The following is a 17226-nucleotide window of genomic DNA, read 5'->3' as shown; positions in this document are numbered from 1 at the left end:
TGGGTAAATGTGATGCCACATATTAGGAAAGATTATTATAAAACCAGCCATTTTATCTATCAGTTAAAGAATCAAACGCAGCCAAAATATCAGATATGATTTTGATTATTCCTGATTCTCGACAGTTCATAAAACAATTAAACAAGACCTAAAACATGCTTCTAAACCCTGCATCTTTAGACCTGAGACCACAAAACTGAAAAAAAACAAAAGGAAGCAGAAACAATATTTTAGTGGCACCCCTAAACAACAAAACTCAAGCAGAATAAGGTTAGCCCAGACTTTCTTACAGCTAGCTTGTATAACAGAGTTACATTGTATTGGCCCCTTCAGGAAGAAAAAAACGATTCTTCCACTCTCTTTTTCCTTTCTTTGAATGGCATTTAGTGTGTGGTTGTACGGGTGTTTTTTCAGTGTTTATATGTTTTCACTGGTGAAGGCTATTTTTCTATCAGGGGGGTTTTATCAGTTATTATAGGTTTAGGCCTAACACCGGTCAGCCTATTTATATGTTATATTCTCCATGACTTTTCTCCCTAGCCCTTTCACCCGGACCTTTTCCCTGCCCTGCTTTTTAGGTCTGGCCTATTGGCAAAACGTTGTAAGTGTTCGGTGTTCCCAAACCGACTCCTGTCAAGAAGAACAATTGATGCAGGTTGTTGGCAGGGAAAATGGGGTGACACTGCAGTCACAACAGGAGAGAGGAAGGGCGAGTTCGAGAGGAGGTTGCCAACGCCAGGAAACCAAAGAGGAGTGGACCAGTCTTGTACCCAATGAGGTGTGATTGATGGGTGTGTGACATGACAACACAACAGTGGCACATGGGGGGGAGAGGCAAGAGGGAAGCAGGCTGAGAATCCAGACATAGGAAGGTATGACGTAGTAAACTACTTACAGTACCTGTGGTGGTGCATAACTATGCCCAAAAATGGGACTTTCTAGATAAGGTGAAACTTATTTCATTTGTAAATGTTTGTTCACTCTGATTCTCCTGTTTTTTATTCTTTTGCCAATCTTTCTTTGCTCTTGGCTCATTCCATCATCTTCCTATTTTGCTCAGACCTGCTAGTTAACCCTGCTGTTACCCCCTTAACTATTGTGCCTTACTATCTCTTATCCCTAATTCAATCCCTTGCCACTGTCCTTCTTATTCTTCACATTTACTTAGGCCTCTCCAGCTCTTACCAATATTTTTAGATGTCTTAGACAAAGCTACAGCTGTGTCGCCAGCCTCATATAAACAAAAACAAATACTAAATAAAAAATACACTTATATTTACAAAAAGGAGTTCTGGGTTACTCTATTTAACTGTCATTCACATTTTGCGTCCTTCTACCAAAGCATACAGCATGGCAATTGATCAGCCCACTCCAGCCATTGGCTCTCTTGCATTGTGAGTGACAGCATTTAACCCAATCACATGCGTGCATCCTCCTAATGAGAAGTATACTTCAGTGCTAGGACTGGAGGGACAATAATTTCCTTTGCCAATATTTATTTTCATTCTTTAGCCTTTTTTCATGTTTTTTAAGCAAAGCCAATAGTGCAATTTCCGTGAGCCAAGAAGACTTTTTTCCTGTGTTCGTCATTAGAACTGAAAAGGGTTTCAATACCCAGTTCACATACGCTTGCTTGGTACCAAGACCCCGTAGTCTTCTTTAAAATTATCTGTGATGGTTATATTTTTTTTTTTATTTCATTGTTTTTGGAAGCACATGATCGCCACAGGTAGGTGGCATGTTTTCCTTTTTAGCATTTATTTTTATTTTTGTTGCATATGTTAGAAACAAAAAATAATAACTGTTGCACCACCAGACCTATTGGCTTTACCCATGCATGGTATTATTTATTACATTATCAGGTGAGTCAGATTAAGATCTCAGCAGACAATTTCCCCAGATGGGTTTACTCTTGTCATTGAATGTCAGATAATGCATACAGTATTCCACAATATGTTTTGTCTAAGAAATGCCCATAAAAGATTCCATATCCCCCCCAAAAAAACAGATCCCAGCAGAAAGATGGGTCAAACACTGTGCTTAGCCGCCATGAATCACCGTAGTGAGCTACAGGATTTTTAGGTCTCGCTGGCGTTGCAGCGCGAAGCGCTGCCGCCAACGAGAACTATTGTTGCCGTGATGCCTCTCAAGGGAGACAGACCGGGGCACACGCAGCGATCGGGGTCTGTGGACGCGCTTCTGAGACGCACTTGCGCAGACGCACACGCACACACACAGACATGCGCGCGCACACACCCCGCTGCTGCCGACCCTCCTCACTGCATCCGCGGCTGCCTAACGCGCTCGCACACACCTCGCCACCGCCGCCGCTCCCCCTGTACAATGGGCAGTCATTACCTGCTTCTTGTGTGAATTCCTGTAGCACTTGAGTGATTTTCATGCATGACGTCACAGGCCTGTGTTGAAGTCTTTCAAGCGGGTCCAGTAATTAGAAGTGACTTGAAGTCAAGCCTACCGCGAGAAGAACAGGGTCAGGCTGACACCCGGGAAGCTAGAAATCATTCGGCACCTGCTATTCTCAGAATACATTCCTCTTCTCAGTGCTGTCAAAGCATAGGCTTTCTTAAGCATCTCACACGCCCAGCAAAGATGAACACTTCCTGCTACACGTGCGAAAATGTTGTTTTCATTCTTCTCTCTAATTATTTTCAGGTCAGCTTCTCACATGATGCTGCAGTTGTCACGTTTGCTTCTTCCACGTCCCTGTATTTAGTTGTGTTTCGTCACCCAGCATTCGATGGTAGCAGCTGCTGTAAATAGAGCAGGCTGAAGTAGCGTCTTGGTGGTTTTTTTTCTACGTACTTACGTCATTGGCAACATCAGACGGAAGCGTGCGTGTGTCATAAGTAAAGTTGCCTCCTTCGCAGAACTGTAATTGCGGAAAGCGACGCACGCGTGAAAGGAGTGGAATGTTTTGGGTGGGTACGTATAAGTAATTCACTGTAGCAATCAGCTGATGGCATCTTCTAATAACACCTTATAGGTGATGAATGTGTTTGATGACCTCAACCTTATATAATGAGATTAAAATATTACGTATACCTCGGACTACGTGGGGCCGAGCACACACACCTGTGCCAAGTTCCTGGTAAATTGAAATTGAAGCATGCTGAGGCAGGGTTGAAACCCTCCGAGTGGGGAATGGATCATAATGTTATAGGTTTGCCTCTATCGAGGCTTCTTCAGTGTCAATATTGATTACTCTTTAAACTGGAGCTACACCGTTTGGTTAGTATCTACGAGTGCTCTGGCTATACTGAGGTTTTGCTTAATGACTGGGCTTGCAGAATTGCCTTTTCGAGCTAAACGTGTTTGATGAATTGGGGTGCAGTTTCAAGGCTGCCATGAGCCCTAATGCAAGAGAAATGTCTCTGATATTAGTTGGGCAGTGTAAGACAGCCAGAATTGGGGTGCAGTGGGCCCATCACACCCCTGCACACAGTTGAATTGCACGTGCTATAACAGCTATGCTAATGATACTGTTAACAGACCCTTCTCTGTTCTTGTTGTAAGCATTGTAATCCACGAATGATTTTCCAAATGTGTCCGAGATTTTGTGAAAATGTGCTACCACCAGCGTGACTCGTTATGTTTCTGTGTTGGGTGGATCTGTTTACATCAGTGAGTTAAGGGGGACGGTTCTTGGTGTGTGATGGGTGAGACAAGAGGGCCATACAGAGCCTACTTGCCTTCTAGGCTTGTTTGCATGTTTATGGCCCGTCAGAAGTACATGGGTGTAAGACTGTTCATAGTAACGAGTAAGCCTGGGCAAAGCACTACGCTACGCTCGCGTAGTTTGCGAAGTTCGCGCTACTTCGCGCTACGCGAATTGCACGTAGCACAGTGCGAACACGCGTAGCGTAGTGTTGCGGTCATTTTTTGCTTGCTCACGGTCCTCAACGTCAAGTTGGCGACCACGAGCAAACAAAATGACATCCCGGCGAGACTTTTTCCTTGTTCGCGATCAGCAACATCAAGTTGGCGATCGCGAGCATGGAAAATAAACCTCCCGGCGAGATTCCCAACGCGAGGAGGTCAGGTTTCTCATTGCGAGGGGTCACGTATGCTCGCGACCGCTCGCGATGAGAAACTATCAGTTCGCGTTGAGAAAGCTGCCGCTCGAGTAAAAATCTACTCGAGCAGCAGAAAACTACAGCTCGCACTGTGCAAGATGCCATTTTCAATGATTGCACAGTGCCGGTTGCTTGTCCGCACTGTGCAATCATTGAAACCGACATCTGGCACAGTGCGAACAAGGTACTACGCAGTTCGCGAAGTGCTACGCGTAGCTCGCGTAGTGCGAACTGCACTTTGCGTAGCTTCGCGAAGTGCTACTTCGCGAACTACGCCCAGGATTAGTAACGAGTGCCATTTTTTGCCATAGTAGACAATCAACATATATTTGTGCTGCCTTGGATGTATATTAAGCAAAAGACACACAATTGATGGCTAGATTCAAACTGGAACGGCATGGTGAGCAAAAAAAACGATGGATTTAGGCCCAGATCTCTGTACTGGGGTGAATGTATGACATTGTTCTGCATTCTGTTCATCAATTGTTCTTTTTGTATTTGTCACCCCGAGTGGGACGGGTATGCCCAGACGTGGGTCCCGTGCTCTCCATGCCACTGGAGTCAAGCTATCTTGGCTGATGAGAGCTGAAAGCCCAAAACAGGTCCAAGGATGCTTGTTTACCAGTCCAGGGAGGACCTGGCCTGGCAGTTCGGGTTAGACTGTTCCCATTGGGCGCAGGGTCAAGACTGATTTGCATATGGTTGGGGCCAAACTGTAATGGCATTGTGAGCAAAAAAACAATGGATTTAGGCCCAGATCTCTCTACTCGGGTGAATGTATGACATTGTTCTGCATTCTGTCCATCAATTGTTGTTTTTGCATTTGTCACTCTGAGTGGGACGGGTATGCCCAGACGTGGGTCCCGTGCTCTCCATGCCACTGGAATCAAGCTATCCTGGCTGAAGAGGGGTGAAACCCCGAGACCTGGCTTGGCAGTGCGGGCTGGACTGTTCCCATGAGGCACAGGGTCAAGACTGATTTGCATATGGCTAGGTTCAAGCTGGAACGGCATGGTGAGCAAAACAAGCATTTGCAATGCAATAGGTCTCGCAGTTACACGAGTGAAAGCTATTGGCATTGTGAATGACAATGCCAATAGGCATTGTTATTTGCAATGTCAATAGCTCAAACTCGCATAAATGCGAGACCTAATGCATTGCAAATGCTTGTTTTATAAGTCGCGCAGAAGGCTGCCCTTCTTTCATATTTTTTAACTTTAGCCTTTATATCTTTTCAACCAGTAAATTTCTCAGGCTCTCAGTGAGTCAGTGATGGGAGCAAAACACTCACCTGGTCTTCCCTCTGTCCATTTCAACAACAATATAACTTGCCTCACAGCCACTGTTCACTGTCTAACTTCCTATGAGAAACCTTTAAAACTTTATGGCATGGGGAGGCACATTTAAAAGAACAAAACCTAAAAGGGTGGCTGTCGATCACTAGCCTTTTAATAAAGCTATCACTGGAATCAGCTGTGAGAAGAAAGCTGGGAAAACATTCCTTTGATAATGATAACTCCATGTAACATTGCCCATACTAGTACATTTGCATCCCACGCAAGGCCAGCAGAGGTATGTGTGAATAAACACAGGGACACACTCAACATATGCAAAACACCTTTTCAGTCCACATGCCTGCATTTACATAAAGAGGACATGTTGTTGACAAAAGAAATGAAAAGTACAAATGGAATCAAAAATCTACATTTGATCTTAGTAAAAAATAGCTGGGAAATTAATTGAGTATAAATTCCGAAGAGCAGTAATAGCACTCACAATGAGCCTAGTATTGGGAAAAAACATCCTTGACCCCTTCTTTTGATTGACTACAACCAACCTCAAAAGCAAAACAGAAGCCTTATGCCTTTAGTGGCCAGGCAGAGTTTTGCTATGCCTAAAGTATGGTAAAATTGAGTAAAGGGGATGAACTTACCTCCAATGTCTAGGTCAACTTTATAATTCATGAAGTGGGTATGGATCGTTCCCAAGGTGTGTTCGCCAACTCTAGACCCGAAATCGAGACCGTCGGCATAGAGGAATGAAGAACTTATGTAGCCCGTGGCAGACACTTTGGCTTCAATCACTCCATTCTGGTAGAACATAAAGTCCCACACATAGTCATAGTTGATGAGTGTGGAAACGGCCCTGATTACCAGGACGGTACTAGGTAGACCACCGTAATACATAGAATGCAAGTTGGAATAGTGCCGCCTCAGAGGTATACCTGCATTCTGCTCAAAAATGCATATTGAGTTTTTGACAGTTTCTGGAGACTGGGATTCAATCATATGGTGGGTATCCACGTAGGTAGCTAGATAAGGGCAGTCCACTCCCCTGACCAGCTCATGCGCAAATCTTCCGATGCCAAAACTGCTGTCTATGTACCTGGTTACGAGTAAACCTGGAGCATTCGAACCATAGATTGCAATGGCCTCCTGCACACTCAGCTCGTAGACAACCCTCTCCCCCTGAAATCTTACATCAAAGAGTCGCAACCCAGAGTTGACGTGCTTTCCAAAGGCGAAGCTCCAGGACTGAAAGAAGACTTGGTTGTCTTTGACACTGTAACGTGGGCCGGTGGGCTCATATTGGAAAGGAGTATTTGCGGCGGTGCCCCCTAAAGGATTCATGGAAGCAATGTCCATTTCAGGTGGCACTTTACCCATTTTTTCAACCATCACTTTGCCTGTTTTATACTCCTCCTCCAGGTGAACCATATCGTTGAAATACTTGCCCTTGTAAAACACTTTGACCACTCTCCACTGGGAGACATCTAGACTTTGATGATCAACCAGGATTTCCAAGCCCACCGGGTGCAGGAAGAAGCCACTACCACTAACGTTATGGAAGAGGACAAACCACGTTTTGCGGTCCCCAGATCGGAACCCACGGGGGACCGTGGTGAGAGCAGCAAAGTTTGTCCCATCATAGTCATACGCATCTTTCAGGAAGGTAGGCGCCTTGGCAAACTCTTTCTGGTAGATCAAAGAGTACATTTCCATGTACTCTTTCCCAATCACAGGTCTGCGGTGGTAGGGGAGCTGGTCTTTGTACTTCTGCAGAGTGATGTCTGAGTGGTAAGTTGGGCGAGGCAGAGGGCCTACCACGTACTCCGTGATATTAGGTACTTGCTGTTTGCCGAAGAAGACCACCGCCAGCGCCTCTCTTTTGGGCTGTGGTCCTCTGTTGTCTAAGAAATTCAGGGCATCTTGCTTTTTGGGGAGCACGACATCGACGTAGTAAATGCAGTTGTCGGAGGGGTTCGCTTCTGCAGCGTCTACAAAGTCATCGCCAAGGTTCTGCTGAAGGTAACGCACCACCTGCGATAACTCTGTAGGGGTGAGGTCAGAAAAGATCACACCCTGACCATCCTGCATTTCCTGTTGGCCAGTCTGCCTTTCCTGCTGGCCACTGTGTTTTTGGCCCCCGCACTCTTGCGCCTTGGCCCCTCCACCAGACAAGAGCACGCAGACCAGGGCTAAAATGGTGGCCAGTGCCAGGGCGAGCAGCACGAGCACGGCCTTAATATTCATGTCGGGGCAGTAGGCCCTGGGAGGAGAAGTGAGAACGGATGCTCCGGCGTCCTGCCCCGCGCGGCTGGAGTGGGTTTCCACTTCACGTGCCGCACATATTAAATATGCAGGGGGGCGGCTGAGTTTCATCAGAGGATAAGAGACAGGCGAGGGGGGAATGAATGTGGCAAGCCAAAATGGGCGGGCTACTCTTTGTGGCATCCAAAAAAGGATTGCTTTCTTGGGATTCTGCACCGAGACAGCCGAGTGTCTTCAAGGACGCCTCGAGCTGAGGGGGTTCATGTGAGGGCGCGCGGTGTTGTTTCCGCACTGAAAGCAGCCTGAGCGCTGACGGTGACGCAGTAAGAAAGTAACCAAATTGTACCCATCGAACCCTCTGCCGGGAACTGCAGGCCTTCATTCTTATGTTTTATTACAAGTTGTCCACACCCTTTATGAACGCAAAGCAAAATAATTTCATTAAAAAAAATGCAGAAGTAGGCATGAAAGTGTAGAGCGAGACTCTGGGCGGGAAAGCGTCCGTGAAAGTTTAAAGGTCAGTGCAGCACGTTGAAAATCAGCGCGTAATATGATTATTGCACCACACAATTGAAAAGCTTAACACTATCATGTTTATTTTTTTGTTGCATATTTATGTAGCGCGAACTCGACCCGAAGGTATTGGAGCTCTTTACACGAGCACCGTATTTACATTACACATTCAGATACAGGGAGATTAAGTGATTTGCCCAGAATCACAGGATGTGGACGCGACCCCGAGGCTCGAACCCTGGTTTGCAGCACCAAAGTCGGCAGTCTGGCCGACGGACCACATCCCCTCCCCACTTAATGGATTTTCAATTTTCTTAGTGTAATGCGACCAATATTCCCGGATCCAGACATTCATAACTCAACCAGCCCTGTTTTTAAAACGGGGTGAACAGTACTACAAGTCCCAGAATGCAAAGACCACTTCTGGACTGAATGAGCCATTCACGAATGGGCCTGGAAAACCTGAAAGCTCTGTGGTCCATTATGAAGGGGCCTTTGAGACGCATAATGGCAATGGTATGCCTTCGGCATTTCTGGCCTGTTTCAGTGCTTAATTTGAGCCTGTGGTTTCCGGTGCTCGGCACCAGTACTTGATTGTCAGCACCGGTACTTTTGACAGTCTACCACATTGCGGCACTGTATATCTCATTTAGAGATCAGGGCAAGAACAGTTCTTTATTCGTTCAATATAAGGTAAAAATTACTAATACCTGCCACCCACACCATCCTACTAGCATTGGGGGCATGGCAGAGTCCGAATTGTCTCACTTGTAGCAGTGTGATGGTTAGCAGGCTGGCATGACATTTGACAGCGCTGGCAAGGGCAATGGCTGTCCCAAGCTGCAGTTGCCTCCTGTCGAGGACCCAAACGCCTATGTCCCTGGCATCCTGCCTTTTCTTCTTCTCTCCTTCCCTCCCTCCCAGCGGCCTGGGTTCATTTTCAAAGCAGAGATGTAGGGATGGAATTCTGCTGCATGGCCTGCTGGTGCTGCGCGTTCCTGCTGCGTCTTGCTAGCCTTGTGCTTTCCTCCAGTGAACTAAGCTATCATGAACATCCACTGGTTGTCCTCCATCTTGTTCTTTGCTGTTCATCGTCAAGTGATGCTGGGGTGACCAGGGTCTCCCATTGTGTACTCTGCCATCTGATTGGGAGTGACTCCTGCCTCCTCAGCCCAGACAGTGTTGTGACTGGGGGTGGTGGCTGCAGGTTAATGAATACATCGCTAAAGGGTAACCATAGAAACGCACCTCAGTGGCATAGTCCAGCCTCAGCTGACCTGGGGGGAAGAGGAACTGAGAAGTATCTCTAAAGGAGCCCCAACAAGGTGAGACGTGACCCGGCTACTAGCGCAGTCCATCCATGAACCTCTTTTTACCTGTCGCGTCAAGTTCTCCAACAAGCCATTCCATATCCTGTCTCAAATTGTTTCGAAGCCATTTCAACCAGGGTCACCCTGAACCTCTTGTTACCTCACAATTACAAACTTAATCTGCTCTCCCAGCCATGACACACCAGTACCACGCTTGGCTCGTAATCCACGTAACCAATCACTCCATTAGCCCTCATCAGCAAGTCACGTGATTTCAATCAATCAACTCGGATTTGTAGAGCACAGCTAATCACCCGTGAGGGTATCCAGGCGGAAGGTTCTTGCTGGGGTCAACCAAAAAGCCAGGTCTTGAGTCCCTTCCTCAATTCTGGGAGAGAGGATGATGTTCAGAGGTGAAGGGGGAAGGCCAAATTTACCCCTCAAGACATCATTTCTATTGGTCTCCTAAACCAATTAGCCCCTTCAGCCGCTCACTTGTTACCCGATCAGTCATTCTAGATAGTCATCTGTCATCCCAGTAACACCTAAACTCTGTTTCACTCCACGTCTCCCTCCCCACCCCAACCAGTCACACGTTGCTCCTACAACTACTAAAAAAAACACCAATTGGTCACATGATCTGCCAGTCATTTCAGGGACCTATAATTCTATATTCCCGCCCCCTCCACCACCTATTACTATACCTCGTTTCCCATCCCTTTGCTATCACTGCCATAGATATTGCCTTGTGCTCCCAACAACAAGCTGGACCTAGAGAAAGTGCCTTTTAGTGCAGCGTTGAACACAAGGCAACACTTATGGTCATTGTTGCATCCACTTTAACCAAAGGACTGCCCCTCTCCATAGCTGCACTGAAACACACACAGCAGTTAGGGAACTTGCCTCCTCGGGGCAATGTTTTTTGTTGTTGTAATTATAGCATGTATGTCAGGCCTTCCTGCTTGTTCTAGACCTTTCTGAGCTCCAGGCCGATAGACAACAGTAGTGTTCACAACATGGGTGAACGAAAGAAGCCTAGACATGTATCCAAACACTCGCACATCTCATCCTTCTCTGTGCATGGTCAGGTGCTGAGACCTTTTTGTCAAGCTGTCTCACTAAATAGCCCATAGACTCTTTCTCCCTAGGAGACCTTGGAGATAGGGGTGCCTCCAAACGAGGTGCTGTCTCGAGCTTGCTGTTTACTCCCACATACGCATACCTCCAAAGAACCAGAGGTGCCGTATAAAGTTAGTGCATTCACCCCCCTCCATAGGTAGGCTTGCATCACAAGAACATTATAACTGCCCTAAGTTGCCCTTGCTCCAGCCTGCAGTGCGGGTACTACGTGAACATTCTGTGGCATGTCGGTCATTAAACAAAGGTGATCACCAAATATTCAGGGCACTTTGCACGCGTTTGTACTGAAAGGTATTCTTGACCAGGAAGTGCTGGAATGTTCCTGAAGCCTGCCCCTTTAAACTATTGCATCAGCCAGTTGATGGACCCATCATTGTCGACAGCGCAAAATCCATTGGTGTCATACTCGACAAAAAACTCAATCTACTCTACCACATCGATTCCATTGCAAAGTCTGCTCGATACCAACTGTGCCTTCATTGGGGGATACGTCGCTTCTTCCCGGAGCAAGACCTTAAAACCCTGGTCCAATCACTGGTTCTCTCCAGACTGGACTACTGCAATTCTCTTCTTATTGGCCTTCCCAAATCCCACCTGTCCCCCCTTAAATCTGTTCTCCATTCAGCAGCTCGTTTCATATATGGGGCCAAAAGAAGCGACCACATCACACCCATTTTATCCACCATCCGTTGGCTTCCCATCGAGGCAAGATCTATCTACAAGACTGCCTGTATCACCCACAAAGCCATGCACTCCTCCTCTCCTCGCTACCTGATGAATAAACTGAAACTCTCTGGAGGCTCCAGACCATCACGTAATGCGTAAAATTTATTGCTTGAACCTCCCACTTCCAAGAAGGAGAGATCGATGGCCCAATCCTTTTCAGGCAACGCAGTGAGAATCTGGAACTCACTTCCGCCTCAGCTCCAGACCACCACCTCTTCCCAGGTCTTCAAAACTGACCTCAAAGTTCTGCTTCTGCAAAGACACTTCCAAATTTAATTCACGCCCTCTCTATTATCTGAAGGAAGTCCTTCCATTATAGGAAATTCTGTTCTCCATGACTATAGAAGTGCCTTCCCAGTGTGTTCTTATGTTTTGAGTGTCTGCCATTTATTACAGTATTATACTTCTACATGTGTTTTGTACTCTTTTGTAACATGCACACATCACTTTTCCTCTTGTAACGTATCGTTTGTTACCTCTTGTATTTTGTTTGCTTTTGATACATGCACAATTGCCAACATTGCCTCATGTAACGTAACATTTGTTCTCGTGTTTTGAGTGTCTGCCATTTATTGCAGTATTATACCTCTACTTGTACTTTGTAGGCTTTTGTAACATGCACACATGTCACCTTTTCCTCTTGTAACGTATCATTTGCTACCTCTTGTATTCTGTTTGCTCTTGATCCATGCACAATTGTCCCTATTGCCTCAATGTAACGTTTGCTTTTGTAACATGCTCACTTGTCATTTTCTCCTCCTGTATCATTACTGTTCCTATTGTGAAGCGCTCTGACACCTTCGGGTAAAGTCTGCGCTATAAAAAAACGCATAAAATAAATAAATAAATAAAATGGAGCTGAGGACTGTCTGTATCACCCATGCACCAAAGGCAGACCAGAGGCACAACATTCCTATCCAAACCTGCTAAAGTTACATTGTTCAAGTCATTCATGGCCACCACTTAGAAGGTGAGAAGGGTGTAGGCAGTGATCCTGGCTATGGTAACCCACTCGCTCCATCTGGTTATAGCTTTAATCGATAACACCGCAGAAAATGACAGTCTACCCAGGCGGACAACCTCCACTGCTGCCCTACCCTCCTCCCTTTCAGGGAGTTGCAAGCCCAGTGCGGGCTCCTATTCAAAGAGCTGTTTGCAAGCATCTTAGCACCACATACATGTGTTCTAGGCATACCAATACAAATATGGCATGTCACTCAAACATGACTGTATCCACAAACATCTGCCCACTGGAAAACATCACTGAAGTGACACAGAATGATCCTGGGTGCCCATTGTTTCATCAGATTCATAGGACATGACTACAAGGAAGGGGAGATGAGTTGAGAACATCGGTGACATTGAGTCAAAAACAAGCACCACCACTGTCTCCATAGCGGAGGCTGATGATAAGGGCCTCTTGGGTATAGGCTAAAGGAAGGATGGTACAAGGGGGTGCAAAAGTCAGAACTCAGGAAAAGTGCTCTGATATGATCCATGGTACATGGTGGGAGGACCAACCCTCGCCTCACTCTAACCAGATAATGTCGGAAATGAATCGGGCCACCCACGACACAGCCCAGACTTGCCCTCGATGACAAAGCAATCCAACCAGATATTCACACCCTACACAGATGAGGCTGGACAGAGGGAACCACACAAAGAGCACATGAAGGGCAGGCAAGGAAGACAAAGAGGGGGCAGAGGAGAAACATGTATGTGTGTAATTGCAATAATATTACCCATTTATGTTGGTGTTGGTCAAACTGATTGTTTCAGGGCTTGGTTGTTTTTATAACTACTCAACCAAACCAATTTTGATAGTTTTAGAAGAATAAAAGACTGATGAAAATCCTGCAGGCTCTAGTTTATGCCTTGATTGTGATACACAAATGTCTGCAGTAGGTGCATCACTCACTGAGCTATTTTACTATTATTGTAACTTGTGTCCCACATGTTAATCAAAGATCCCTGTAACAAAAACAGTGAGCAACTGACCTACTGTAGTTACAATACAAATCTAACAACCAACATTACATGTGCTCTGGTGCAGGCACATCAACCCTCTAAGGATTCATGAGGATTGAAACTATTACCATAGATTGACCTGCACAGTATTCTCACCCGAAGTCAGGAATAACAATTGAAATATAAAGAGGCTTTCCTGTTTTCAGTTTCTATTTTAGGTAAATTCTGGTGGGGTAATTCAGTGTTTTCAAGTGATTTCCGTGCCTTAAAAAAACAGTGGTTATCAGTGGTTACACATTTTTGCGCCATTAAAAACAACAGAAACAGTGCTTTTCCGGTGTTTATGTAACGTTTTGCTTTTATTATTGCTTGCATTCTACACTGATAATGCATGGTATATATATGGTGTACGTACAGTCTATATGAGGTCCAAATACATTTTTGCAAAGCACAAGTTTCTTACCTTCGGTAACGATATATCTGTAAGAAACAATAGTAGTGATAGATTCCTTACCTTACAATTACCCCAGGCGTCAGACTGGATCCGGAATGTTTTTGTCAGCAGTACCCCTGCGCGTCAGTAGGCATCGTCGTGCGGCTCCGCGTGCGTCGTTAGCGCTGGAATGATGTCCCTGGAGCTATTTAGATGCGCCCACGCACACTGACATCAGTTCTGTACACGACTTTCCGCGCCAGGAACGCAGAGCCACGCAAGAAACTGACCACTGGTGCCATGAAACTAGGGCCCTAAAAGGGATGACCTTAACCCTAGAAATCAGTTAGTATAATAGGGAAGTTGGGTGGGGCGGTAAGGAATCTATCACTACTAATGTTTCTTACAGATATATCATTACCGAAGGTAAGTAACTTGTGCATCTGAAAGAAACACGTAGTGATAGATTCCTTACCTTAGAATAGATACCCCAGCAATAGCAACCCTGGTGGTGGGTCTGCGAACCAAGATCACACCAGAAAGTCCTGGAGAACAGAACGGACAAAGAAGCCGTCTCTCCGGACTTGGCTGTCCAGGCAGTAGTGCTTGGTAAACGTGTGCAGCGAGGCCCACGTAGCTGCCTGACAGATGTGATGCAAGGGAACACCCCGTCCCAAAGCAGTAGTGGCTGCCGCCGCCCTGGTAGAATGGGCGAGCAGCCCCACCAGAAGCCCTTTTTTAGCCAAAGAAAAGCAAGCCTTTATGCACAGAACGACCCACCAAGAGATGGACCGCTTGTGCACAGCCTGACCTTTCTTGGCGCCCACGTAGCCAACAAAGAGCTGGTCATCCACCCAGAACAGTTGTGTGCGGTTTAAATAGAATGAGAGCGCATGCTTTGGGTACAGACGGTGGAGCCTCTCTTCCTCTTTCGAGGGATGCGGAGGCGGAAAGAAGGTAGGCAAAGTGATGGTCTGCCCGATGTGAAAGGCAGTGACAACCTTCGGCAGAAAAGATGGACGAGTCCTTAGAACCACTTTGTCCGGATGGACAGAGAGAAAAGGAGGTTTAGAAGAAAGAGCCTGGAGCTCACTTACTCTTCTGGCAGAGGTGATGGTCACCAGGAAAGCTGTCTTTAAAGTGAAAAGACGAAGAGGACAGTTGTGAAGTGGCTCAAAGGGAGCACACATCAGATATGTCAGAACCAGGTTCAAGTCCCACTGAGGCATTATGAAAGGAACATGAGGGAAAAGATGAGTAATGCCTTTTAAGAATCTATTTACAACAAGGGACTTGAAAAGGGAAGGCTGATCTGGAAGCCGTAAAAAGGCTGAAATGGCCGAGAGATAGCCCTTGATAGTGCCCAGAGCAGAGCCCTGCTGGGCCAAAGAAAGCAGGAATAGAAGACCTCTGAAAGAGGGGCAGAAAGGGGATCCACAGCCTTTGCTGTGCACCATGCCACAAACTTTTTCCAACAGCAGACGTAGACGTCTTAGTGGAGGGATGCCTGGCTGCCAAGATTACGTGACAAACTTCGGGAGGCAGGTCAAAAGACGTCAACTGCCGCCGCTCAATCTCCACGCAAGGAGGTGGAGGCTGGACAGGTTCGGGTGGAAGACCGTCGCCTGTTGCTGTGACAGAAGATCCTCCGAAGAGGCAGTCGGATCGGGGAATCGATAGCCATGCTGAGTAGCTCGGGATACCATACTCTTCGAGCCCAGTCCGGAGCCACAAGAATGACTTGGGCCCGGTCGTGCTTGATCTTCTTCAGCACTCTGGGCAGAAGTGGTATAGGCGGAAAGGCGTATAGTAGACCGCAGCTCCACTCGTGACGAAAAGCGTTGCCTAGCTAGTGCCGCCTTGGAAATTCCAACGCGCAGAACTGATGACATCTCTTCGGTGGCGAATAGATCTAACCAAGGCTCTCCCCACTGATGAAAGAGACCTTGCGCCACGTCCGAGTGCAGACGCCATTCATGATCCATCATGCACCGGCGGCTGAGTTCGTCCGCCCTAGCGTTCAGAGAACCTTGAACCACCAGGAAAATGCCCTGATGTTCTAGCCATGTCCAGAGGTGCAGAGCCTCCTGACATAGGGTCCATGACCCCACCCTGCCCTGTTTGTTGCAGTACCACATGGCGGTGGTGTTGTCCGTGAACACCTGCACTACTTTCCCCTTGACAGAGGGAAGGAATGCCTTCAGTGCAAGTTAGATCACCCGAAGCTCCAGAAGGTTAATATGGAGCCGGGACTCCGCCGGAGAACAGAGTCCTCTGATCTCCACCTCTCCCATGTGGCCGCCCCAGCGCAGAAGAGACGCATCCGTCCCAACTGCGAGCCACCACTGCAATTTTTTGTGCAGTGCCCTCCGAGATCTGGACGTGATCGGACAGGTTGCCCTGATGTTGTGCCCACTGGAACTTCAGGTCCCACTGCAGAGCCCGCATATGCCATCTGTCATGATCCACCAACAGGATGCAGGAGGCCATCAGGCCCAGTAGCCGGAGAGTCATCCTGACCGAAACCCGGGATAAAGGCTGAAAGATGGGAATCATAGCCTGAAGATGCCGGACACGCTCCTCAGGAGGATAAAACCGGCACTGCACTGAATCCAGAACCGCTCCAATGAAGAGGAGCTTCTGATAGGGGATCAGGTGAGACTTCAGCACGTTGATGGAGAACCCCAGCAAATGCAGGAGGTCGGCCGTAGTCTGGAGGTGGGAGATGACTGCCTGGGGCGAGCCCGCCTTCAACAACCAGTCGTCGAGATGGGGAAGACTGGGACCCCTGATCTGCGCATATGAGCTGCGACCACCGCCATCACTTTCGTGAGCACCTGAGGGGCGCTGGTAAGGCCAAAAGGGAGCACGGTGGACTGAAAATGCTCGTGGCCTACCGTGAACCGCAGGTAACGCCGGTGGGCTGGCAGGACGGGAGTATGAAAGTAAGCGTCCTGCAAGTCCAACGCTACCATCCAATCTTGCGGGTCTAGGGCAGACAAGACCTGAGCAAGTGTTAGCATCTTGAACTTCTCCTTTCGGTGGAAGCGATTGACGTTCCGAAGGTCTAAGATAGGACGCAGACCCTTGTCCTTCTTGGGGACCAGAAAGTAGTGGGAATAACAACCACAACCTACTTCTGGCCCAGGAACGCGCTCGATGGCCCCCTTGGCCAAGAGGGCTGTGACTTCCTGCTGAAGAAGCGCAAGATGGTCCCCCGACATGCGGTGGTATTGAGGTGGCATGGCTGGAAGGGAAGTCTCGAAGGGGAGGGAGAAGCCCCTTTGGACAATTTGCTGCACCCACTTGTCCAAAGTGATGTTGCGCCAGTGGGGGAGATGATGGCGAATTCTGCCGCCCACTGTGGTTTGATGGGCCAGAAAGGTCGGACTAGGAAGGCTTTGCAGTGGATGCTGCGGGAGTGGAGGTGGACTGACCCGCCCGCTGTCCCCCTGAACCGCCTCGACGGTTCCCACGTCCATGGCTGCGCT

At 47.5% G+C, this 17226-nt stretch overlaps 1 protein-coding gene across 2 annotated transcripts in view; it reads right to left on the bottom strand.

The window, feature by feature from the left end:
• Positions 1-7696, bottom strand: part of LOC146869426 (amine oxidase [copper-containing] 3-like) — an 83684-nt gene extending 75988 nt beyond the window's left edge. Inside the window, exon 1 of one of the 2 annotated variants that reach the window (XM_085599825.1) lies at positions 6028-7696. In XM_085599825.1, coding sequence (XP_085455951.1) covers positions 6028-7627 — 1600 coding nt within the window. In that variant the 5' untranslated portion in view covers positions 7628-7696. The remainder of the gene's footprint in view (positions 1-6027) is intronic. The other variant, XM_085599826.1, reaches the window with a different exon arrangement.
• Between the last annotated feature and the right edge of the window lie 9530 nt (positions 7697-17226).

Source organism: Triturus cristatus, chromosome 1_1, assembly GCF_964204655.1.
Source record: "Triturus cristatus chromosome 1_1, aTriCri1.1, whole genome shotgun sequence".
Taxonomy (NCBI): domain Eukaryota; kingdom Metazoa; phylum Chordata; class Amphibia; order Caudata; family Salamandridae; genus Triturus; species Triturus cristatus.
This window is presented reverse-complemented; position numbering and strand designations above follow the sequence as displayed.